Source organism: Falco rusticolus, chromosome 17 (genome assembly GCF_015220075.1).
Source record: "Falco rusticolus isolate bFalRus1 chromosome 17, bFalRus1.pri, whole genome shotgun sequence".
Lineage (NCBI taxonomy): Eukaryota > Metazoa > Chordata > Aves > Falconiformes > Falconidae > Falco > Falco rusticolus.
This window is the reverse complement of record NC_051203.1, coordinates 1,079,540-1,104,396: the sequence shown is the minus strand read 5'-3', so window position 1 is coordinate 1,104,396 and position 24,857 is coordinate 1,079,540. Positions and strand designations below refer to the sequence as shown.

The 24,857-nt window shown below is 55.8% G+C and overlaps 4 protein-coding genes across 21 annotated transcripts in view; 3 read left to right on the top strand and 1 right to left on the bottom strand.

Moving 5' to 3' along the window:
* Positions 1-58: 58 nt before the first annotated feature.
* LOC119158398 (alpha-1,6-mannosyl-glycoprotein 4-beta-N-acetylglucosaminyltransferase-like) lies at positions 59-11,420 on the top strand. 2 transcript variants are annotated; one of them, XM_037410244.1, is made up of 4 exons: positions 59-1,098; positions 8,036-8,170; positions 8,490-8,637; positions 8,991-11,420. In XM_037410244.1, the coding sequence occupies exons 2-4, from the start codon at positions 8,060-8,062 to the stop codon at positions 10,133-10,135; spliced, it is 1,404 nt and encodes a 467-aa protein (XP_037266141.1). In that variant the 5' UTR covers positions 59-1,098; positions 8,036-8,059; the 3' UTR covers positions 10,136-11,420. The 2 variants fall into 2 exon arrangements, with proteins under 2 accessions (XP_037266141.1, XP_037266142.1); XM_037410245.1 differs by lacking the exon at positions 59-1,098 and having other exon boundaries at positions 8,042-8,170; positions 8,490-8,641.
* LOC119158590 (elastin-like) lies at positions 1,089-5,440 on the top strand. Its single transcript, XM_037410733.1, is given in 3 exon segments — positions 1,089-1,098; positions 4,121-4,951; positions 5,268-5,440. Coding segments are annotated over 3 exon segments (1,014 nt in total).
* Positions 11,421-11,507: 87 nt separating the features above from the next.
* On the bottom strand, positions 11,508-18,609 carry TMEM9 (transmembrane protein 9). 3 transcript variants are annotated; one of them, XM_037410249.1, is made up of 6 exons: positions 18,560-18,609; positions 16,245-16,346; positions 15,731-15,822; positions 15,198-15,306; positions 14,558-14,689; positions 11,508-12,816 (listed from the first exon to the last, which is right to left on the bottom strand). In XM_037410249.1, the coding sequence occupies exons 2-6, from the start codon at positions 16,338-16,340 to the stop codon at positions 12,667-12,669; spliced, it is 579 nt and encodes a 192-aa protein (XP_037266146.1). In that variant the 5' UTR covers positions 16,341-16,346; positions 18,560-18,609; the 3' UTR covers positions 11,508-12,666. The 3 variants fall into 3 exon arrangements, with proteins under 3 accessions (XP_037266146.1, XP_037266147.1, XP_037266148.1); XM_037410250.1 differs by having other exon boundaries at positions 18,468-18,569; XM_037410251.1 differs by lacking the exon at positions 18,560-18,609 and adding an exon at positions 18,210-18,400.
* IGFN1 (immunoglobulin like and fibronectin type III domain containing 1) overlaps positions 16,353-24,857 on the top strand; it is a 63,204-nt gene continuing 54,699 nt past the window's right edge. For 14 of the 15 annotated variants that reach the window (XM_037410237.1, XM_037410239.1, XM_037410233.1 and 11 more), the window contains exons 1-3: positions 16,353-16,794; positions 19,557-19,777; positions 20,416-20,579. The gene's annotated coding sequence lies outside the window, so the exon portion shown is untranslated. Of the gene's footprint in view, positions 16,795-18,656; positions 18,752-19,556; positions 19,778-20,415; positions 20,580-24,857 lie in introns of those variants that run through there. The other variant, XM_037410229.1, reaches the window with a different exon arrangement.

The window sequence follows — 24,857 nt, the reverse complement described above, 5'->3', positions numbered from 1 at the left end:
GCAGGAGGTTTTGCTTTCCAGCTTTAGTAGGACCAGAAACAATGAACAGACAAAATGCATGTTTGTTTTGCTCCAGCAGGATTGCATTCAAACACAGTGTGATATTTCAGTGTCTGAGGAGCAGTAAGCAAAGCAGCGGTGATCAACAATAATGCTAATTCGCAGTCCAACAGACAGGAGTTTAAGGAAAGAAAAAAGCATAGATGATCAAACAAAGGAATTATTTCAAAGAGGATTTGTAAGGCAAAAGTCTGTCTTGAATTTAAAGATACTCCAGGTTCTCACAGTGATGTTTCCTCTTTGAAAAGAAGATCTAAACCTTTAAAACCAGAAGGTGCTTTTCAGAGAAGATAAACAGAGGGAGGGAGAGGGGATGGAGGGGGTAAACTGAAATAACTGAAGCAGTGATGAAGGACTTGCCTGTGTCTTATCTAAGAGCAGTGGAGTAGTGTTGGCCTGTTGGCACTGGAAAGCCTGGAGGCAGTCTGTGGTCTGGCTTTTGCCTAAAGAAATTAATTCCTGTGAGGAAGAAGCGGCCCTGAAACTTTCTGTGGCTCTGGGTTGACTGAGAAGGGAGAGGGGCAGAGAGGTTGGGCCCGTCAGGAGCACGGACTGTTGCGTCCAGCGTGCGTCGGGCTGGAGAGGCGATGGCAGGTGAACACCTTGCTGCTGCCAGCCGGGGGTCTGGTGGAGGTGCTGGAGTGCAGGTGGGCCACAGTGGGAAGAGTAACCCTGGACTGGGTTTTGCTGCCTGTCAGTGCTTAGCTCCTCAGACCTGTTTCGCATCACATCTTGTCTCAAGCGGGAGTGAGCGAGTGCTCTTCCATGCCTAATGTTTAGTGAAGCTCCTGGAAGGAGAGAGAGTTCTGCCATCTCCGTTTGAATTTCATACACAAATACCCCCTGATCCCGGTGTAGCTGCCTGCGAGGAGTTCCTTGCGTGTGCCTCTGCCACTGTAAATCTCCACCAAGGACATCTGCCCCAAATGTGGATCTGCGTGAGGGTCTCTGTGCTGTTGACTTCAGACAAACGTATTTGGGAAAACTACCTTGCCATTCCCCTTTTCACTGCCACTGGACACACGTCGATGCCGACAGGTAGGTTTTGAAACTAGATTAATCAAAGTAGAGTTACAGGGCAAGAAAAACGTGCCGTTATCCATGATAACGAAGCTGGTTTCGGTGATGGTGCAGCCGAGTCTGAGCTGTTGCCTTTGCGGTGCAGGAGAGGAAGAACAGCAAGCTGGTGCAGGAGCCGTGCGTAAGGGCTGCAGCTGCAGTGCTCCAAGCGTTGCGCAGCACACGGCAGTGCCTGTGTGGCAGGAAGCAATGGGTAGATAACAATTTTCTTTTTATGGTGGGATGAACTCGGTGACAAGTCCTCTGGTCACAGGGTGGAGTTTCTCCACTGGAGTTGAGGAAGGAAACATGGACAGTGAACATGGTTACCTTTGCCTTGCGCCGGGGCTGTCTCAGCCGGTGTGTGCTGGCCCGGGGGGGCACCCAGCTGCTCGGGGCCTGTCTCCTGCAGAAGCCCAGGTGCTTTGAAGAGCTTCAGGGCACTTTCCACAGCGTACCCTGAGAAGTGCTGCTGGCCACGATGGTGCCAGCGCCACATGCCTGGTGGTTGCTGCTTGTGCTGTGCACAAGGTGTGGATGTGGAGGGTGGGGGCAGGGATGTTCTGTTCTGGGCTGGTGGCTGGGGTTTGTATGAAGCTCTGCCCTTGCTGGTGGAGAGCTGCTCCAGCCCAGTGGGGACGGCAACGGCAGCCTGTGCCTTGCTCTTGCTTCTGTGAAGAAACACAGAACAAATCTCAGGGCTGTGTGGTTTTGACATCTGTGGCAGCAGGAATATGTTCTAACCAGGCATACGGCATGTCCAGGGTGCGCTTCGTGTTCTGGAGCAGAGGTGCTGCAGCAGCACCCGTGCCAGATGGTGAATGGCTTTCAGCCCCATAACTCTCCCTGGGCAGCTGGCCCTTGAGCCGTGCGGGTGGCAGCGGCTGGGCGGGAGGTTTCGTGCTACCGACAGACTGGCTGGTTTCAGATAAGGACATTTAAATACGGACAGATGCCCCTACCTCAAAGAGGTGCCTCTCCTATGCCAGCTGCCTTTAAGTCTGAAATGCATAAAAGGTAGAGGAACAATGTTGAATTTTTTTCCTTTGCAATTAGCAAACCTTACGATGACTCCAGTGAGGGAGCTGTGTGGATCAGCAGTGTGGGCAGGGATCCAGGACCTGTTGTGATCCACGTGGGGAGACCAGTGAGGCAGTGGGGACGCTGCAGAGGTTGGGATCTGCTTGCCCACGTGTAGAGCCGCAGGGCACCGTGGTTTCCCCTCCCTGGCATCGTGATGGCCAGAGCCCGACGCTCTCCCTGCTGCGTGGGGCCCTCATTTACCTCCGCTTTGTCCTGCTTGGGCTCCTGAATAATGGAAGGCTTGTAAGCGGATCTGGCCCAGCTCTCTGGTTTCCCCAGGGGAAACACAGAGGCTCGGCCACCACCCTGCCCTCTCCTTGCCGGGCCTCAGGTGTAGGGTGGGAGCTGAGCCGGGGCAGGGTGAGCGCTGGGTGCCGTGGGGCAGGTGGCCGGTACCTGCGGGGAGTCCCCTGGTGCCTGTCCCACCCCAGTGCTCCGCTCCAGCCCCAGCTGGGGGGACTGGCCCTCCCTGGCCCCCCGCACAGGGTCTGTGCCTGTGCAGCCACATTGCACCTCTTGAAATAGCCTTTGGACCTGGGGCTTCGCTCTCCAGTTTATTCCAAGAACCAGCAAAAAATGTGCCTTTTAGCTTCGTTTGAGCCACCTCTGTTCTTCAGGCAAAATAATTCAGCGAGCAGAGTGCGAGCACTGGGTCCCAGGCCAGGGGGAGGTTTGCAAGTGGCTCTGGGGGCCAGAGCCCTGGTTGTGCCTGGGTGCTAACAATGTGCGGTGGCCCCTGGGGGGGAGGTGGGTGGAGAGGCCCTTTTCCAGACCCTGAATTCAGCATTTGGGATTTGCACCATAGCACAAGGGGGTGACAGGATGGGCTGGCTCAGGCTGGGCTTGTGGGACTTGCTTGGAAGGCAAGAGGGCCCAGGACCACGTGGCGGTGGGCACCGGGGGCTGCGTCCTGCCTGTGAATTCCTTTCCTGCTCCAGGCAGGCTCATGGATGTGCCTAGAGAGGGTCAAATTCTGCCCTAGCACTGCACCCTGAGATGGCACGTGGGGGGAACCAAAGGAGGGTTCTGGTGGCTCTGCAGCACCCGCAGCAGTGCTGTCCTGACAGGCGTGTTTCTGTGGCCGGGCTGCCTGTTGCACCCGCGAGTGCTGGCGACTCCAGGGCTGCGCTGGGCTCCGCGGCCGCCCGCCCTCCTCCTCCTTCCTGCGAGTGCAGGAAGGACCAAGCCCTGGTTCCTTCCTGCACAGGGATGGGGGTCATGGGGCATCTGCGGTGGGAAAAGCCCTCCCCATACTGTAGCTGCTGCTGGTGGTTTAGACATCCCCCACAAGCTACCGAGCCCCACATCCCTTCCTTACCGCGTGCGATTAAACAGCAGATCTCTGCTGGGTTGCACCATCCTGGCTCCCTTGGCTCTCCCAGCATCTTCCAGCCCTGCCCAGGTGTAGATGCTGGCTTTGCTCCAGTGCTGGCAGGGTGTCCCCACTGAGCTCCTCGGGACCCTGGTGTGACAGAGCCACAGGCATCCCGTGATGGGAATTTAAGGATTTAAAAATCAAGCAGAGTTTGAAAAGCAAAAGCCATCAGATCCAGGAGCCTGTGGACATCTCTTCCTCTCCTTCCCGGCGCCATCGCCTGCCTCCTGCCCTGCCTTGCCTCTCTGCAGCCCCTTGTCCTCGCAGAAGTGTCCAGGGCCAGCGGCTCCACTGGGACCCGCAGTAAGCAGCAGGGGCTGGGAGGTGTCACAGGGGATTTGTAGAAGATGGAGCCTGGGAAGAGACATTGGGGCCTTTCTGAAGGTAGGAGAGGTCCAAGCCAGCGAGGAGGGAAATGGGATCTGCGCTTCCATGTGGATTAATGGGGAGGTTGGGATGGAGGAGAAGGGAAGGGTCTCGCTCTCCTTGGGATGCTGTAGGTGAGTTGCCGTGTTGGAAGGTGGTGAGGAGCACCTGGCTGAGCTGGGTGCTGCTGTTGGGTGACTCATGGGTGCTCCGGGTCCACGTTCCCGCTGTGGGTCTGGAGGGAGGAAGCAGTGGGAGAGCAGCAAGGCTTGGAGGGTGGAGGAGCTGGGGGCCAGCTGGGCTGTGGGAAGAGCCCCGCGTGGCCCCCAGTGGCTCGTGGGGAGGGAAGAGGCTTTGTCCCCAGTCAGGGCTGTGATGCCCAGTGCTCCGGTGGGTGTGGGGCATGGGGGGGAGCCGTGGTGGTGCCCCTGTGGGATGCATCCCGGGTGGGATCCTGGCAGCCAGCCCTGCCCTGGCCTGGGTTGCCGGGGGTGCAGTTCTGGCTCGGCAGCCCCAGAGGTTTCTGCCATCTCGGCACAAGGGCTGGAACACGAACGGACGGGACAGCGCAGTGTCACCGTGGGAGTTTGGGGCGCTGGGGCTTGGTGAGAGCCCCTGGGGGTCTGACCCTGCCTGAGGGACCAGGGCTGCCAGCAGGGGCGGTGGGTGGGATACAGCCGGTGCCATGGGGGTGCCCAGTCCGGGCTAGGGGGGAAGCTGGGGTTGCCCTAACTCCCAGAGTGGGACTGGGGGGCCTTTGCCCCATCCCACCTGGGGTCCCCACCAGCGCGGCCAGTTCACCCAGTGCTCACCAGCATGGGGCAGAGGCCGCCAGCAGACGCTCCTCCTCTGCGGGAGGCAGACGAGGACTCGGGGTGGGGCTTTGCTGAGCGAGAAACCAGAGTCCAGCCAGCCCTGGGGAAGTTGCCAGGGCCGAGCACCCTGCGAGACAGCGAGGCTGCCTGGCTCCCACGGCTGAGCACCCACGCGCTGGGCTGCCGTGCACCCGTAAGTCTCTGCCGCCACGGTGGGCGCATCTGGAGCGGTGCTGGGCATCAGCTGCCTCACCGGTGTCATGGGACGGGGCTGCATGGGGAAGGGGTGCCCTGGGCCGGGGTCGCCTGGGGAGCTGGGGCGGGTGAGGGCGGGTTGGTGGCTGGGGGTCCCCATGCTGTCAGCTGTGGGGACCGGGTCAGACCCAGGTGTCCCTTTACTGAGCTGCTTGCAGAGCCCCCCTGTGCCGTGGGGCTGTGGGAGACCCGGGTTGACCTAAAGCTTTGGCTCCCAGTGTCCTGCACTACTGAAACGAGGCTTTTCCCCCCAGTTCCTCCCTGCGGGACATCCCCTGGAACAGGTAAACCAACAGTGTGGGGCTGGACCCCCGGCTGGCTCCCAGGGGGCCCAGGGGTGCCCCATCCCACGGAGCCCCAAGCTGCCGTAATTTGCCCATCGGGGACATCGTGCTGCCACAATTTGCCGTGTCCTCTGCTCAAGTGAGTGACGATAGCTGGCACTGGGTCACACCCTGCCCCTCTCCATCCCGGGGATCCACACCGAGAGGTGGTGGTGGGCACTGGGCCAGGATGCGGGAGATCTGGCACTTACCCGCTGGGTGATGCGTAGCCTTTTTCCGTGCCTCAGTTTCCCCCAGCATGGAGGGGTGCTTCTGGCAGTGGGACAGTGAACCCTGGTTGTTCCCCTCCTCCGCCGGCAACCAGCCCCAGTCTCCCCAGTGCTGGAGGAAGCAGCTGGAGCCGCCAGCGTGCAGGGAGCATCCGGCCCTTCCTCACAGCCTCGCGGGACCGAGGCTGTGTATTTACTCCTTGTCCTTCCCCTCCGCTGCTGAACTGAGTCATGGCTGCTGCGTCACGCAGCCCATTTGGCTGGGGCTCTCCTACTGAAGCAGAGGAGTTTGGCTCCAGGCAAGTGGCTCGCAGCAGCCAGCTGCTCCTGGCCACTGGCCCAATGTCTCCATAGGGCAGGAGCAGGAACCGGGATGCTTTGTGGAGGCACCCTGAGCAGCAGCAGCAGCCAAGAGGGTGCTGCATCCTGGTGATGTGTCTACAGTGGCATGGCCCTTGGTTGTGCCTGTCTAGCTTGGCTGCTCGTTTCTGCATGGAGCTAAAAATCAAAAGCCCAATTAGGGAGCTAATTATGGGGTAGCGTTCATTACCTTCTGTTCTGTTAAGCCTGTGATGTTGGAGGGGTGAGGTGCATGGGACCCCCTGTTCCCCACAGGCTCCGCAGATGATACTGCTGCCTGTGGGAGCTGGGGATGCTGAGCAGCACCTTGTTTTCCATCCAGGATGGGCTTCTGGCAGCCAACCGCCCTCCCGGCAGCCAGAAATCCTTTGGCCACCCAGAGCATAAATACGCCCAGCGCGGTGTGTGGCCAGCGGCCAAGCCTCATCGTTCCCAGTTTGCCCCACGGCCTCGCACTGCCCCGCAGAGCACGGAGGTCCGGGCCTGGAAATCCACCTCCAGGTGGCTCTGGGGTGGGGGGTCCCCTGGCCTGGGATGGGTCCCCAAAGCTGCTCCCCCCGCAGCCGGCAAAGCCTGTGCCCCATCGCTGCGGGGGGGGGGGGGGGGGGGGGATTTGGGGAGAGCTGGCCATAGGGCTGCCCCATGGCAATGAGCACCCCCAATTCTCCCCACCCAGCTGTGCCCTGGAAGGAGATTTTAAGCAGCTCCAGGAGCTTCTTGTCCCCCCAGTGCTTCGAAGAGCCAGCGATGGCGAGCTTGCGGCCACCACTGGGCTCGGGGGGGAGTGTGGGGGGGTGTGGGGGGGTGGCTCCTCCACCCTCCTTGGCCCAGGTGGGTCTGGATAATGGCACGGCTCAGCCCAGCCCTCCCCGGGAGAGAGCAGCTCGTGCTGTTTTAATTGCTTATCTGAGAAACTAGCAACGTTCCTGGGTGAGGTCAACGCAGCAAGGACAGCACGGGCTGCTGCGTTGGGGGAGGGGGACACGGGGGGGACACGGACACAAACGGACAGTACGGGACGACAACGTACGGACACCTGCTTGAGTCAACATCAGCCTGTTGAGAGGCTGAAAACCCTCCGAGGGACTCTTGGGCAGGAAAATGGGGGGTTTCTCCTTAAAATAAGCCCAGCACGTGCAGCAGGGCAGTGGCACAGAGGTGCTACGTGTTGGCTGCGGAGCAGCGGTTGATGCGGTGATGTTTTGGGAGAGAAGCCCTGGGCGAAGCCCAGCCTTCGTGCGGGCCGGCCGGCAGCTTTCTCACCGGCTTGTTGTACAACTTGTGAGTGCTTTGCCTCCATGTGGCTCATCCAAAGATGCTTTGTCCAAAAGGAGCTGCCGTGGCCTGAGGAGTTTGGATGGAGCTGGCTGTGTGTGCCCCGCCAGGCTGGGCGCTCGCTCGGTCTCCAGTTTCTCTCCCAGGGCAGACCCAGTCATATTTATAATGGAAAAACCCCAGGTGCACACAGGAGCCTTTTAGCCTCCTGCCACACCTCTGCTACGAGAGGTGAAGTATCTCGAGAGCAGTGTAACGTCCTTGAAGGTGACGCTCTCCTGCCTTGGGGACAGGTTTCTTGTCCTACCGAGCAAGTGATGTGGCTGGGACTGGGCAAACACGGCTGCCTGGAGGCAGGCAGGGAGCAGGGGGGGCTGGGGGAGCTGCTTCATCCTGGCCGTGCTGGAAGAGCAGCCTGGGCTCCCTTGAGACCTGAGTGTTTCCCAGGGCTTGGTGCCAAGTATCGAGGACTTGGTGGCTGCTCCTGGGGTGCCACCCTGACCCAAAAGCCTTCAGGGATGTGTGTGTCACCTGTGTTTCTTCTGCCTCTGGCTCTGGGGCTGCGGCGTGGGGTGTTGCAGGGCAGCTGGGGGCATTGGCAGGGCTGGTGGGGTGGATTTTGTACCTGGCTGAGTTTTGTTGGTGCTGGATCGGAGTGTCCTGCCCCTGCCTGCCCAAAGGGGACGGTGCACAAGTGCCCCATGGCTGCCCCAGGTGCGCACCCCTGGGTGCTCTGAGCAGAGGGGTGAGCCCCAGGGGTGCATGCAGGTGCCACCCCACTGTCCCACCCAGGGGACGGTGGTTTTCCCCAGCCTGTACCCGTTCCTCCAGCAGGCCTGAGCGTGCCAGCCTGGTGCTATGCGATGCTCCCTGAAGCGCTCTGTCACAGCTGTGCTTGCAGCCTCCTTCCTCCTCCTTCTCCTCCTCCTCCTCCATGGGGGCAGCCAGCAGGAACAGGATCACCCGGAGGTGAGTCCCCCGCCAATGATGTCCTACTGGAAGGGGCCTCTGGAGCATCCTCCATCCCTACCTGCCCCACATGGACCCCAAGCCCAGCTCTGCTCCCTTCCATGCACCGGATTGCTTCCAAACCCCAGCTCTGCCTTCCCTTCTCCCTGGGGCTGCCCAGTGTGCATGGGCCTTCCCTGATCCGGGAGCTGGGAGGGCAGGACAGGGGCTCCCCCTCATTTCTGGGTCTCCCTTTTATTTCTGGGTCTCTCTGTTGTCATTACCCCTTGCTCACGTGTGTCCATGGGATCTGACTTGGCTGCCTGCGGCTCCCATCCAGGTGGAGCTTAGGGGCTTGGCCCCAGACACCATCCTGCAGATGCTGCAGCCGGAAGGAGCCCAGCGCATCCTCAGGGACTCGGATGATCTCTCTGTGCTCCACAACATCTCCTACCACCTCCTCGCTGGCTCCCCGTCACCCCACAAAAGTGAGTGGCTCTTGGACCCTGGACTGAGCAGGGCTCTGGGTTTGCACATCTGCCCCGTTGCAGCTGCCCATCTCAGCATGGACCTGCCCTATCGCTGCTGCTGCCGTGGCAGCTCCTGTGGGTCTGCTTCCAACCTTGTGGGGATGGGGGACCTGCTGATACCTGGTGACTGCCTCCCTAGCCAGCCTTTGCTGCTCTGTTTGGGGAGATGGAGGGGTAGAGGAAGATCCATGTGGTCCAGGTGTGCTTCATACTTCTGCGCCTTGCACTGGGGCAGGTGTTTTGGGTTTCCCTGATCTCTGTGGGGTGGCTGAGATCCCGCAGCCTGCCACTGCCTCTCCTTTACCTTGCAGAATTCTTGGCGGTGGGTTTGGCATCAGTACGGCGGCCACGTGGCTACTACCTCCCGGCCACGCTCCAGTCCCTCTTCAAGCAGTCGACAGAGGAGGAGCTGCAGGAGATGGTGGTGGTGGTGCACCTGGCAGATGCAGACCCTGGGTGGAATGCGCGTGTGGCCGCCAACATCGCCCACAAGTTTGCTCACCAGATCCTCCTGGGCCGGCTCCTGCTTATCCACGCCCCCCACGAGTTTTATCCCACCCTGGAAGGCCTGAAGAGAAACTACAATGACCCAGAGGAGCGGGTGAAGTTCAGGTCCAAGCAGAACGTGGACTATGCCTTCCTCCTCGCCTTCTCCGCCAACCTCTCGTCCTACTACTTGATGATCGAGGATGATGTGTGGTGCGCCAAGTCCTTCCTGACGGCCATCCGCAAGGCACTGGCTTCCCAGGAAGGCTCCAACTGGGCCACCCTTGAGTTCTCCAAGCTGGGCTACATCGGTAAGCTCTACCGCTCCAGTGACCTTCCTCGCCTGGCTCGCTTCCTCCTCCTCTTCTACCAGGAGATGCCGTGCGACTGGCTGCTGGTTCACTTCCGCCTCCTGCTCACCCAGAAGGACGTCATCCGCTTCAAGCCCTCCCTCTTCCAGCACATGGGCCTCTACTCCTCCTTCCAGGGCACCGTCAACCGGCTGGAGGACGATGAGTTCCAGGCCGATGCCTTGGACCTCCCAGACAACCCGCCAGCCGCCTTGTTCACCAGCATGTCCATCTTCGAGAACTATGAGCCCCTCAAGGCTTACAGCACGGCAGAGGGGTACTTCTGGGGGAAGGACCCAGCAGCCGGCAGCGTCTTCTCCGTCGTCTTCCAGCAGCCGGCCCGTGTCACCCGTGTCCGGGTACGCACCGGCTCCAGCGAGCGCCGCAGCGATTTCCTGCACGCGGGGGTGCTGGAGCTGGGCCGGCGGCAGCGGGCCGATGGCCGCGACTGCGCTGCCTACACCACGGTGGGCACCTTTGAGAAAGGGACCTTTGAGCGGCGGGGCCTGGAGAGGGGCATGCCCAGCCCCGTGGAGTGCGTGAGGATCCGGGTGACTCGGAACCAGAGCGAGTGGCTCATCATCCAGAGCATCGACATCTGGACCGCAACAGACACCTGACCGCGGACGTGGCAGGCTGCCAGAGCGGCTGGATTTTGTATTAAGAGAGCCTTTATTTTTATCACTCGCTTTTTTGATAAGGAATTAAATTATTGACTGCCGCTGGCACTGCTGCCCGTCTCTGGAGGGATGGCAGGCGCTGCTGTGGGGGCCACCAGGCTGTGCTGGCTGGGGGGTGCCCGCGCGAGCAGCGCAAGGGTGTGGAGAGGAGCAGAGGCTTGGGAGCCTCAGGCTGGGCAGTAGAAAACATTTCGTCCTGGGGAGGGTGGTGTACAGAACAAAGCTAATCAACCAATTAACAAACCCAGTAATTAACCAGGCAGCGGCATTTTTTGCAACCTCTCCACAGTCCCTTCCCCATCTGAGGTCTCCAACCCACTGCCTCCCGACATCCAGCCTGCGCGGTTTTTCCTCTCCTGTCCCATTTTCAAGCTGTTCCGGGGGGCGGGGGGTGTCGCTCACCAACCCCTCCCCCCTGCCCTCCAGGATCAGGGACCCAGGGGTGCAGGACCCCCACCGCTGGTGATCACCCACGGCTCGGCGCTGACCCGAGGGGCACCGGCCACCAGATGGACCCATCGCACCAGCCCGGTCCCGCACGACACCTCGGCAGCTCAGCCAGCCCCTGCTTCTGTTCACACTCGTAAAAGTTTTGTTGGTTTTTTTTCCCCTCTCAGGGGCTGCAGTTCCCAGGGACCAACACCGTGTCCACGAGGGATGGACAAGGAAGATGAGGTTTCAAAAAGGGGGAGAAAGATCCAACGATTGAGCACCACGGAACAAGGATGGATGAAGGAAAAATGTGACCTCGGTACGATGTGCAGCTCTGGGTACTTTTTAGCCCAGCGAGGTGCTGAGGGGTAACTGGGGTTCACGTAGGCAGCGGGCACAAAGCCCCCAGAAGGTTCCGTTTGGATTTGTCTGGCAGGATCAGCGGGAAGGGCTAGATCCTGCTGGGCAGCTCCATCAAAAGCCGCTGGCACTAGCATGCAAGGCGGTGACCAGTGCCTCTCCCAGTTAAGCTTTTAGCACCAATTGCCCAACTTCCCGCAAGCGAGGAATTCTGATCCGCTCGGCCCCCCCGCTGGGCAGCTCGGGGCTGACCTCTGCCACACAGGAGTGCTCTGGTGGGCTGCCGTTTTAAGACCTGCTCTCCTGGAGCAAGACAGTCACCCCCCGAGCACAGACAGACCAAAGCCAGTGCCCGGGGATCCACCTGTGGTGCAGAAACACCCGAGTGCCGTAAGCACAGCTCTGTCTTGAGGTCTTGTGGCCTGCCGGGCGCTGAAGGCTGCCTGGAGAGCAGCCACCCAGTGCTGGGAGCCCCAGACCTGGCATCATGGGACCTTTCCCTGAAAAAAAGCCAGCTGTGTACTAGATCTTTGTCTGCATTTAATAGAGAGATGCTACATGATAAACTCCAGCACCTTCCTGACATTACAAATGTTCTCAGTGGGATCAGTATATACATTGCAGATTCACTTCAGTTTCCTCCACACAGCTCAAGTACAGTCAGAGCTCTCCGAGTGTTTTGAGCAGCACAAGTGTCCCCTTTCCAGGGCCCCAGGACCCAGACAAGTGTTTACGGTGCTCCAGTAGACCCTTTACTCAAGTTCTCCTGGACACAAATGCTCTTCACCCCAGGGAGAGCACCAAGGGTTACCAACGTGGGTACAAACGGAAGGCTTTCCTCCCCAGTATGCTTTTATCCACTGATAAAGCAGGAAAAGATAGGAATGTAAATCAACCTTTTACCTGCTGGTCTCTTACTTCTGAATGGACTAATCAGTTCTGTGATATGCACCTACACAGAAACAAGCTGCAGTCTCAGTTATGCTGGTGTAGATCTGGACAGACTCCACTGAAGGGAGTGGAAATCCACTCCGTTTACACCAGGGTAAGTGCAAGCAGCAGCTGACCGTTGGCAGGGAAACCCCTCCTCGTCCTTCCACACACTTGTCTCAGCACCTGACACCCAATTAACATCGGTGTAAACTGGAGGAGGGGGTGGCTTCTTTGTCCTGAAGGAGCGCCACATAATTTATCCCACATAAAAATTATCCCACTATATTTATCCCAGAAGGCCTCAGCCAGCTTCCAACACTCCGCAGCGAGACCCCTGTCTCTGATGCGGGGGTGGGCTGACGGAGACTTCAGTCCCAGCAGGTGGTGCCTGCAGGGCCCAGCCGAGCACAGTGCGCTGGAGCTGCAGCCCCGCTGGAGCCAGCTCGTGGCCGGGGCAGCAGCGTTGCACGCGACTGACCGCTTACATGCAGCCACGGGGCTAACGGTCAGCGCAGAGCTCAGCCAGGTGAGGGTTAAGGAGCCTCTGGGCTGAGAGGTAAAGGGCAAGGGGACAAAACCAGAGGCAAGCATTTTGGTCTGCTTCTCTCTACGAAGACGGTAAATCAGAGAGGGTTAGAGCTGTCAGTCAAACACCACGAATGTCCTGAAGGGTGACCTGCTGTCTGTCTTGACCAGCGGAGCTTCCCTGTCTTTTGGGAAGTGGTGCCACATAGCTCAGCAAAGATCTAGCTCAGCATCTTGTGGCGGTCAAAAACTGTCTTCCTCTGCTCCTGCACCTGGCGCTTCCAGCGCTGCTGGGCCCCCTCCACCCTCTCCAGCACCGTGTTGGCTCTGGCGCCAGACGGGGTGGGGGCTGTGGCCAAGGAGCGAGCATCCTGCAACGGAAAGAAACGGTAAAAGAGACTAAGGCATGCCCAGCCCAAACGCAGCAGGTGGCAGCTTGACTCTGGAAGAAACTTCAGCTGAAAGAGCAGTTCAAGGCTTGAGTTGTCCTGACAAAGAACTCATTTTCAGAGCTCCCCAACTCTACTGGAGAGCTTGCTCTTGGGGACCACCCATGGTAAAGACACAGGCCTCAAATAAAAGCCCTTAGGAGAGGAACTGCACCAAGTCTAAACCTCTGCTGGAAAGCCACTGCTAGGAGTCTGCAGGGAGCCGCACTGCTAAAGCAAAACTGCATCACCCTGCTGAAACGAGGCCAACAATTTCTGTTGTCCTCGGCGCACTTAGCTTACATAGTAGCTGCTCATCTGTCTCTCAGACGGTGCTGCAGGAGTTTTGTCCAGCCCTGCTGTTCAGACTGCTCAAACAACCGCATTTACACAGCAGTAATGTCAGATGGCCCCTTCAATGGGGACCCATCGTGGCACACAAACACCAAGGCACACAGAGTTTACAGTCCAGCACACTGGCATACGATAAACTTCATCTAAGATCAGGAATTACAGTGCGCACCTAGATCTAAATCTGAATTATTGCTGTGGAGCAAAAGCATAATCAGATAGCATCCAGAGTCACCACTTGCTAGGGAAGGCCTCCTCACGAGTGTCCTCCCAGCAGCCCGGGGGTGGCAGCCGGGGTGATGCTCGAGCAGTGCCCTGGGGTTTGGAACAGCTCCGGGAGAGCTCTGCGCCTGGCTAAACTGCGCGTGTGTGAACCGAGCAAGCCCCAGGGAAAGCTGTGTCACAGAGCCACGCGCTACGCTCAGAGCCAGCCAGCCTGGGACAGCCCTTGCATCCTACAAACAGAGCGTGAGCTACAGATGCAATCAAGCATGAGAGCTAATCACTGTTCATGCAGCCACTCCACTCCACACAGATTTACAAGGGTGCCCTTGTTCTGAAATCCCCCTTGGAATCGGGCCCGATCTTTCCCCCTAAAGCACTGCCTCTCTCCCAGGGGGAAGGATGTTGTAAGCTGGATGCTGAAATTGCATGAATTTCATGCGGCAAGAAATTTGTTCTCTCCCGACATCTGAGAGAGATTGAGAGTAGCTCTCTTCAGCTGGGTTCTGATCTTCTTACCCAAGACTTTGTAGGCCAAGTACCCCAGAAAGATGGAATCTGACTGAAATTCTGCTCTGGGAAGAAGCACAAGGGACAAGAGCCTAGATACAACAGGGCCCAGCCCCAGAGCAGGGTCAAACAACACCTCAGAGGCCAATCTTTCAAGCATCTAGAAAAGAGGCCTGCCTGATGTTTCAGCACATCATTAAACCCATCCCTCCCTGGAAGCTCACCACCAAGTAACTACACCTAGGACACTGCACAAACAGGAACTGTTTGACTTTCAGTTTCATCTAGACAGACATACCGAATTCAAGTCACTTGGTGAAAAAGCCACCCCCTGCCCCAGAGGACGGGTCTCATCCGGGCTCATAATACAGAACTTGTACTCTGAGTATTTCTTTGTGCTTCAGCATGATTTGCACAGATTTGAGTCTAAACGTTTACCTGTGATAAGTGCCCAAAGATCAATGGAGTTGGTCCCACACTGGATCAGAGGGGACAAGCACAAGGTCACTCTGTTTCCCTGTCAGTCCTTCTCTTGTCGCCCTACCACCCCGTCTCCACCATGACCACAGCCACCCGCATGCATCAAGCGGCACAGCCTCACCTCATTCTCCTCCTCATTGTGCAGGGGCTGGGTGTAAGCATCTGGCTTCCGGATCAGAGGGTCCACCAGCACAAGGAAAGCCATGTAAAGCAGCAGTGCCCCCACCACGGACAAGTAAATGATGATGATCACCTGCAGTTAAGGACAGCATAGTGGAAAAGGATCAGCAATGTAGAGGAGAAGCAGACAGAGGATGGGAAGCTCCCTTCACAACTGCCTCTCACATCTGATCTCTCATTCTAATTCTGCTCACTAGAAAGCCTCCCGCACTTGCAGGAAGGCTGAGGAGACCTAAGTGCCATCGCTGCATAACCTGTGCTGATCTGCTCTGCACTGTGCCAGTTTTGGGCATGTGCTGCATGTGAGAGGAGACCAGCATGATGGGTCCCTGCTCAGAGGTGCTTGGCACTGTCACACATCCTCAGCAAGAAGACTGGGCTCCTGTGCAGCCTGCTCCTCACGCCAGGAAGCCTCCTGACTCAGACACGGTGCTCCTGGCACTACCACCGTGTAGTAGCTGTGACAGTTTTATTTTCCCTTTCTGGGCTCTTCTCCATGAGCCCACCAGTCTCGCTGTGCCTGTGATGGCATGGCATGGCAAGGAGAAGGAGCCAGCCACGGGGAGCAGACCCACAATTACCTTGATGGTGGTGGTGCTGCGCTCCTCGTACTTGCATTCACACAGCAGGCAGTAGGCCTCCACATCATTCCCTGGCACGGGCATTGGCTCCACAACGTGCAGGCAGTTGCTGCAACACAAAATCAGTGACAGTACAAAGTGACACTCATGCTCTGTGGAAGGACGCTGAGGTGACTTTGCATGTCCCAGCTTTCCCATCAGGCTGATAACACCGATCCGGTTTTAAGAGTTCCCCTCACAGCTCAACTGGCCCAAAGCTCCTGGGACAGACTGTCCAAGCGCCTTCTACAGGGATCCAGTCCAGGTGAAACAGACTGGAGGGTATGCCCTACATCTGCTGAGAGCCGCAGCTTAAGAAGTCACGCCTCCCAGATTCCTCAATCCCTGTTCAAAAAATGCCCCTTGCCTGGGTTGAACATCACCTACCAAAACTGCTTCCTCTGCAAATGCACAGGTAGGGAACTACTTCCTTAGCAGCAGCTGGAAACTCTGGAGCGTTGGACCAACCCCTCAGGCTTCAACCCACAACTCACCAGTCCTTCTGCGACACATTCTTGTTGTAAATATGCCCACTGATGTTCCGGTATGGGGGACAGATGCACTTGCAGCGGATGTCCTCTGAGCTCTGCAGAAGCAAGAGGAGACGGCACTAGTGAGCGAACACGTGTGTCCAGTTCTGCTGCCCTGGCCACGCAGGGGTGTGGGAAGAGGCAAAACATTCTCAGAGAGAGGACTTCACACATCTCTTCTTGTGCTGCTTCTTTGACATCAATAACTTCACAGTTTTAAAACGCCTTGAGCACCTCTGCTCCAGATGCAAGGTACTTTTCAAACAAATTTTAAAATACAAACTCCAAAATACGGCAGAAGACAGGGCAGAGGCTACCATCACGTACATTCACAGCTCTACATACGATAAATGCACAACTGCTATAGCACTCCTTATCTTTGCAAACTTCCACAGAAAAACAGCTGCTTCTCTGCCATTGCTGTTTGTGTTGTACTACACACACGGTTCACTGCTTGTGTCTGAAGCTGTTCACTCACCTTGCTGGCTTGTGCTGGGGGAGAAAGGATGCAGCACAGCAGCACAATCAGCAGTACGGAGCTCGCACACTTCCAGGTGCACTGGACAAACATCATGGAAGCCTGAGGAAACAAAAATGCATATCCAGGATGAAGTATCTCAGCTGAATGCAGCCAGAATGAGTTAGTTTGAGCTTTCTTTTTTGGCCCACTTGCTTCTATTTTGCCCAGGAAGTAGAAATTTATCCCTGAATCAAGGCTGATGCCAGTTGGAACCTCCTGGAAACACTTTACACAGATCCCAAGAAATACTCAAATAAAACTCTCAAGGCTTTCACCATCTAGAGCCACAAATCCAAACTCTCATAGTCCTGCAAAAAAATACTGCTGACTTCCTCACAATTTGACTTCTGCAACTCCAGATAACCTCCTGTTACTCTCCAGCTACTGAAGAGCTCTGCAACAGGTACTTTGCTGCTGACAGTTTCGCCCAGTAAAAGACACAGAACCAGAAAAGCCACGGACCAAGACTGACCTGAAGAAGTACAGTTGGGCCTCGCTGGTGGACTGTGTAAGTGTTAAATCGTTCACCTTCTGATACTCATTTTGCTTCTGAAGGGGTCAGCATATTTTCCTCTCTCAAGAGCCATTAACTATGGCAATGGAATGGAATATTTACTGATTCCTAAACCTCCTTTACCTCAAGACAACTGTTCCGTACAAACCTAGTTTCTAAAAATTACTTCAAGTTGCTAGGCTGCTGAATTCATTATATGCGTTTTGCTCTATATGCATAGGTAAAGTTGTTCTAGAGACGTGTGTTTGCACAAATCCAAAAGAATATGGGTTCATTTTCTTTGCCGCAAAAGGAAAGTCAGTCCATTAACAAGGCTGGCATTCACATTGCAACAGCAGCAGCTCGGAGACAAAAGGCACGGCAGGCCTCATGGTGTCACCCTGGGGAGAGCTCTGAAAAGCCACTTCAGCACAGCTTTATTCAGGGAAGGTAATTTACACCTTTATTAATCAGCTCTATACGGCACATGTAATCCCACAGCTAACTGCAGGTACTTATACTCTATTACCTAACATAATTCCATTCGTATTTACATCACTGGGATGCTCTATCACCGTTTGCTTTATCCTGTGTGAACTCTCTTAAAAATTAATGTAACAGGTTACAAACACCAAGTTCCTCTCTCCTTTATCTAAACAAAACACCAGTTAAACAAGCTGACCTGCCAAAAACCATCAAAATGCATTCCAGTCCTACCTACCAGCCTATCGCAGGATTTCTTAACCCTTTGCACCCCAGTTAGCAGAAACCTCCACAAACAATGTATTTTTCTTTGGAGACATCAGGGGTTTATCTCTATCAGAAATGCTGGTTAGTGTACGGCCTAGCTGCACAGTGCACGTGCCCCACTGTAGGTGGTTTCGGGTTGCTGCTTGCTTGGATTTATAATTCAGCAACCGAGCACGTACTTAGAATTTTGTTTTAGCCTGGTCAACTAAATTCAGATCATCTGAACAATTCATAACTGTCATTTTTAATAAAAGCAGGGGAAAACGCGTCGTCTAGTAGACCGTGCCTCCCAGCAACGCAATACGAATTTGGGGTGCCGCTGGCCAGGCGCCACCCGTCACCTGCGAGGCACCGTGACCACGCCGAGGGCAGCGCAGCCCCGGCCCCACGGCGTGCCCAGGGGCACCGGCCCCCGCGCCTGGAGCCGGCTCTTCCCAGCGCATCAGCCCGGCCCCCCGCAGGCACCTGCCCAACGGCACCCGCATCCCGACCGCCCCAACCGGGAACAGCCGCGGAGCAGCGGGGCTCACACGCGGCGAGGTAGTCGCGACTGAGGCGCCTGGCAGCGCCCCCGGGTCACCCCGACACCGGCTCCACCTTCAGGTCCCCCGCAGCCCCCCGAGAGTAAACCCGGCCCCGCTCCGCCCCGGGCTCCGCGTTGCAGCCGCGGCGGCGCTCACCCGGCCCCTCGGCCCCGCAAGGCGCGGGGCTGCCCCCGGCCGCGGCCCCCCGGTGCCCGCCGAAGGGCGGCAGGTGCTCAGCCCCTCAGCGGCTCCCCCGACGCCGCTGCCCCCGCTCCGGCGGCTCGGCCGCCCGAGGGGCCTCCGGCAATCCAGGCCGCTGCCACCGCAGGAGCCGCAGGCCGCCGCCACCGGAGCGCCCCCGCCCACCAAGCATCCGCCCACCGGGTTCCCCCGCGGGCCGGCGAGGCCACTCACGGCTCAGGCCCGGGGGGCAGGGAGGCGGCGCGGGGCAGGGAACGGGCCGGGTCCGGCCTCCCCTCAGGCCGCTCCGAGCGCGGGGACCCTACCTGCCCCTCCACACCGCCGCGCACGGCTCGCCGCGCCGGCCCCCACAAGCCCCGCCCCCGCCCCGCTCCCCGCGCTCCCATTGGTGCGAGGGGTGACGTCCAGTGACAGGCAGTAGTCCGCAGCCAGTCGGGAGGCAGGTCTCCCGGGCGGCTCCTGAGGAGCGGCTCCGCGCCCCGTTCGCGCCCCGCAAGGTGAGGGACGGGCCGGCCGCCATCGGCCCCGGCGGGCCCGGGCGGCAGCAGGCGGCGTTAGGCGGACCTGGCCTGGGGCAACCCCCGCGTGGCTGCCCCCTCGTCGGGCAGGGCAGGGCAGGCCAGGCCAGGCCAGGCCGCCCCCTTCTGAGGCTGAGCCACGGGAGAGCCCCGTTCTCTCTCAGTTCTCCCCCGCCCCAGCTCCTCCCCCTCCCCTCAGCTCCCCCCCCCTCAGGTCCCCCCCCCAGCTCCCTCCCTCTCAGCTTCCCCCCCCCCAGCTCCCCCACTCCCCCCCCCCCCCCCCCGCTCTCCCCCCCAGCGCCCCCCCTTAATTGGCCTCACACCTTTCGCAGGAAAGGCATTGCTGTCCATCAGAGGAGAAAACCCAGGCCACATAACCTTGGTTATGATGTTTTGGCTGATACGTAGTTATAAATGTTATTTGTGATCTTCTAGGCTCAAAGACTGTGGGTCTGTAGTCAGTCTCTTGTATTAGAAGCCAATGACTCATTTTTGCTCTATCATTATGCCAGGAAGAGCGTTGTGCCTTTCCAAGCCTGTGGGGTCTTGTGTTTGTCCAAAGAGAACGTTTCTGAGACCTGGCTCGAGAACCAGCTGGGTTTTGCCCCATTTTCTGTGGCTGCACCCTTTGCTTCAGGCGTGCACAGAGCCGCGGCTGTGGCCCTGCTTCTGTGGCAGCCCCCTGGAAGGGTTGAGTTGCTTCTCCGCTTGCTCCAGTCTTCTGCTGGTTGACCTGAGCTCTATCTGTGGCGCTGGATAAAATCAGGATCTAATTCTCTTTCAGATAAAAAGCATCCATTGATGGAACAGGGGAAAAAGGAGGCCCAAACCTGAGGTCTAAAGTCTTCAAACCTGGTGGCTGTGCCTCACCTGGCGTGTGCCCGCGGCCATGTCTGTGCAGCGATGGGACCATTCCATGCAGCACTGCAGCCCTGTCCCGTGTTGGTGGCAAGACCCTTTCTGCATCGATGCTTCTTTGATGAAAATAAAAATGAGAAGACTGAGGTGAGAGATATTCAGCCTGAAATTTGTGTAAATCAGAGGGGAATGTCTGTCTGGCATAGATAAGTTGTAACTTTTTAGAAAGGAGTAAATTGATTGAGGCTGCTTGTTTTAGGGTTTGCAGAATGTATAGACTGTGGCAACTGCCAGCCTTTAAAATGCCCCACACTGCTCTATGCACCCAGGGATGGGAATTACTGATGTAAAAGTGTTTTCTAACCCCATTGCTGTAATGTGTACAATCCTGACCCTGCCACAGCTGCATTCCCCCCATACTCAGCTGGAGTCGGTTATGGGACTGTGGCCTACATCAGCTGGACTGATCTAAGGAAATATTCCATGAGAATAATCCTGGGTATTAGATGCACAAGGGACTTCTAATTCCTTCCTCCTACTCCAGCACTGCTGAGCGGAAGAACCTCTTTGGTGCTAACTCACAGATCTCACTTCAGAGAAGAACCTTAGGCCTGGCTGTGGGACACTGCCAATGTTGTGAAATAACTGAGTTTTTATAGGTTTAAGAGCCAGATGACCATGGGGATTTTATGTTACCAACTTTCCCAGCACACAACTGGTGAGGAGATATTTTTGTCTTCTCTGACATGCCTGTTGTCAATCTGTTCTTCTGTGTTCTTGTGCAGCCCAAAGGTACCTATCGCTGCTTCTTGTGGGGCTGGAGTAAGCTGAATAGAAACCTACAGGAAGCAGCCTGAACTCGTGACAAGACACTGAGAAATCCCCTTGGAATAAATAAAGGAACAGCCCAGGCAGTTGAGACACTGAATGCAGGGATCACGTTTTTCAGGTGAGTGCCTCAAAGACAGACCCACCAAACACTACACGAGCTTGGAAGTTGCATTTCGCTTTCAAGGCTGTTTTTCAAGAGACTGATTTGCGATCCCTCGGAAAGGAGACTTAGCTGTGTGTGCATTTTCTTCGTAGTGATGGGAGGGAGATCTCACACACAACACCTCCAGGAGAGTTTTCTGTTTCCTTTCTTGCTGGCTGTCCCCCTGCCCAGTACAGCTTTTTTGTCTGTTCGAGGTAACTCAGATGTAGCAGGATCAGTTATTGTCTGGATGTCACCCCTGTTGCTGTGTTTAAAGCCCAGCAGCAGTGAAAAAACAGAGTTTGGCTGGAGGGAGCAGGATTTGCCGCTTTATTTCTTTATTCATAAGTGCACTGCTACACAGATCCAACAGATGTGGTCACGTTTCCTGAATTTCTCAGTGTGCTGAATGCTGGTCCCTGCAAAAATCTAGCTCCAGTAGTGTGTCCTGAACACTTAGAGATCTTGCCCTGGATTCCAAGATATTTGATGTTAGCTACTGAAATTGGCCTGCAGGGGTCTGTGACTTGCATGGTGGTCTGTGGAGGGGCTTCATCATACTTTGGAGACCGCAGGATCAGCAATGACTTTGTGGGGCTGTTCATTCCCAGTTTTTCCCTCTAGCTTTGTTGGCAGCAGAAAACTGAGAGAGGTGCCTCAGAGGAGCTTTCCATAGGCAGCATCCTGGGAATACAACCCAAACACAAATCATTTGGCATGGAGGGAGAAGGAATTGGAGATCAGCATAGGAAACAAAGAAACACAAATACATAAAAGAGGAGAAATGCGTCAGGCGCCACTGTTAGTGCCCTGAACTCTCCCCTTACCGATGTATTTAGTCCTTACTGGTATTTGTGGTATCAGCTTCTGAAGGACAGGTGGCATTTTTGTTAACGTGACCAATGGCTAAGGACACAGAGCAGCTTGTCCTTGCTCTTTCTGGAAATGGGTGTTAGTGACTACACTGTAAACCTTTTTCCAGCACAACGATGGGGTCACATCAGCTGCCAGATATTTAAAGGGCAATTTATTTAATATTGTAAACAAACAGATTGACTTGTAAATATTCTCGGGATACATCCTACCATTATAAAAGGTGTCCTATAATTCAGGGAGAAGACAATTCACTCCTCACCTGCAACAAAATGATCTGGTCTTTGTATTAAGCTCAAAACAAGGTGCTTCCCTTGACAAGAAAGGATGCAAGGGTGCTTGGGCATTGGCCCAACCTCCCTGAGCTCTCTTCCTTGTGCGGGATGGTTGGTTAGACCAAGGAACAGCAATTCTTCTCTTTTTGCTGTCACCTCCCTTACAACTCCAAGGAAGCGGCTTCTGGTGATGTGCCTCAGTTTTCTCAGTCAAATGGTATGCAGCAGTGCTCTAGGGTTCCTGTGAGGGTGACTGAAGACTGTATGGGGATCACAAGAACTGCTTGTGAGGGTGCATTAAGGTCTCAACATGAAAGACCTGACAATCTTAAAAAGACATGTAGAAGCCTTATAGAGATTTCTGAGTATATGTTGATGAACAAACGTTGTCAATCACAAGCAGGAGCAGCTGGTGTGCGTGTGGGGGTTGACAGAAGGTGTGGCTTTCCCAGCATGCTGGACTCCGATAGCCCGGGAGATGCAGTGTCAGTATGTGTCCTTTGGTCGTGCACAGACAAGCTGGTGTTGTGAAGGACCCTCTGTCAACCATGATCTCCTGTGGGATGAATGTGTTGGAGAACAACCATTAATGTAACGGCCATGGAAGGATAAATCTAGACCGTGGAATTTGGTGTTGTGTCACACAGCTCACAGCTGTGCAGCTATTGCTCACTTGCACCTCGAAGTGTTATGGCGAGGAGACTCCTAGCATTGGCGGCAGGGTGTCTCTGGGTTGGCGAGGGGGAAACAACCCAGGCATGGCTTATATCCCAAAGGGCTTGAGTCATGCTTCTCCACCTTAGTTGCATTTAACTGTTCCGTAGGCTGCCTCTGCCCCTAGGTTGGAAACCATTTCCAGTCTAAATATGCACAGGTCAGTGGAGGAGAGAGGCCTTGTCCAAGCTCACCCAGCAGTGCTAAGACTAGAAGAAAGAGCTGCTACACCCCAGGGAAGTGCTCTAGCCACTGGTCCACACTGCTTCCCTCTGCCTGAGCTCGGTTCCCAAGTAAAGAACAGAGGCCTTGTTAGAAGGAAAAGAGAATTCTTTCTGACCTGCAGTATTTCTTCAAGAGCTGATGCTCTGTCCTGAAGCCTGGGAGGTGTGTAGAGATGCAGCTCTACTGTGAACCACACAGGAACTTGAGAAATAGCCTCATCTGCTGGAGCTGCCACCTGAAGGGGTAGGAGAATGTGTTCTTACGGGGTTGGGGCAGATAGAGACTTTGCAGAGCCAGATACATAACTGTTTTCATCTTCTAAGACGGTGCTTATAAGAGCACTGCCTACAGAGGTGGTGCTTACGGCATGGTTTGGGTGTATAGAAGTCTGTGAAGTGTCAGCGGCACCCTTCCTGCTATCCTCCTGCTAACCTGTATGTGATGTGGGGGAAGAGGGGAAGGAATAAAATCAGGCTGGTTGTGATAGATCACGTTTGTGAGACTGAGCGGCTACAGCCTCTGGTGACAGTCCTCTGCTGTTTGGCTGCTTGGGCTTCCCTGTAAGTCTCCTCCTGATTGGCAGAGAAACGCTGCATTTGGCATTCTTTTCTGTGAGATCTGGTTCAGCCAAAAATAAGTTTCTCCAAGATTTTTGATGGAATGGCATGGAACACTGGAACAGTTAGGCCTAAGTGTACTATTGGCATCAGGCCTGCAGCAGCTTGGTTTTACCTTCTAAGGTCATGCTCCTGCTTGGCTGCAGCCACCCCAGCCCACCTCCCGCTGTGATCTACTCCACTTTGTTAGCTAAGAGCTGTTGAGCTGGGCTGATAGTCAGGGATCCCTCTTTCTTGTTCAGAGTGGGTCGTGATTTAACTCTGGCCAGCAACTGAGCTCTGCGCAGCCACTTGCTTGGTCCCACTTGGTGGGATGGAGGAGAGAATCCTGAGTAAAAGTGAGAAAACTTGTGGGTTGAGATAAAGACATTTTAACAGGTAAAGCAAAAGCCACGTGCTCAAGCAAAGCAAAACAAAGAATTCATTCACCACTTCCCATGGCAGGCAGGTGCTCAGCCATCCCCAGGACAGCCGGGCTCCATCACACCCAGTGGGGACTTGGGAAGACAAAACGCTGTAACTCTGAGCATTCCCCTTTCCTCCTTCCCCAGCCTTATATACTGAGCATGACGGTCTATGGTATGGAATATCCTTTGGCCAGTCGGGGTCAGCTGTCCCGGCTGTGTCGCCTCCCAGCTTCTGGTGCCCCCCTAGCCTGCTCACTGGTGGGGTGAGAGGCAGAAAAGGCCTTGGCTCTGTGTAAGTGCTGCTCAGCAGTAATGAAAACATCGCTGTATTGTCATCACGGTGACTAGCACAAATCCAAAATATATCCCCATACTAGCTACTATGAAGACAATTAACTCTATCACAGCCAAAACCAGCACAGTGCGGGAAAGTGCTTTGTGTGAGACCAAGGAAATCATTCCTGCCAGAGGTCACTGCTTTCGGAGCAGTTCAAAGCCAGGTCTCCATGGTTTGGAAGGGTTGCTTGGTGCTAGTTTGGGAGCAGCAGTATTGGAGCAGATGTCTAAGCCCTCTTCCAGCTTACACAGCTGGGGTTTTGTTTCCCTAAAAATTCCCAAGCCTCAACTGGATACAGGATTCATCATCTTCTGACCTGCTGTGCTGAGCTGCTGCTAAACAGCTGCTCTGTTTTGAAAAGAGTGAAGTGATTTTTGTAGAGACTTCCGGGCAGAATGAGTTTCCAGCATGTGGAAGGGCTGGTGGGACTGGGAGAGGGCTGTGGTTGTAGGATCCCGTCTGTATTTGGCTCCCTTGGAGCAAGGTGCTCTCCAGAAACGTTAGTAGCAACTTGGAGAAATGATTCAGCTGCATTTGGAGGAGGTAATTTTCAGTGTAAGTAAAGTATATTCTCAGTTTCTCTGGCACAGAAGAGAATACAAAAATGTTAGCAAGTGGACAAGTTCCCTCAGTCCCAAACGCTGTGCCATCAGCTTTTAATTTGGGAGTCTCCAGATGGGACATCACTATGGATCCATCAATGTGGATGGGAGTTTTGCCTCTCATGCCAGGGCCTTGCCTCAAATTGGAGAGCAATGGAGGCTCCAGCCACAGTAGCCTGTCGTCTTCTGTGTGGACCGGCACTA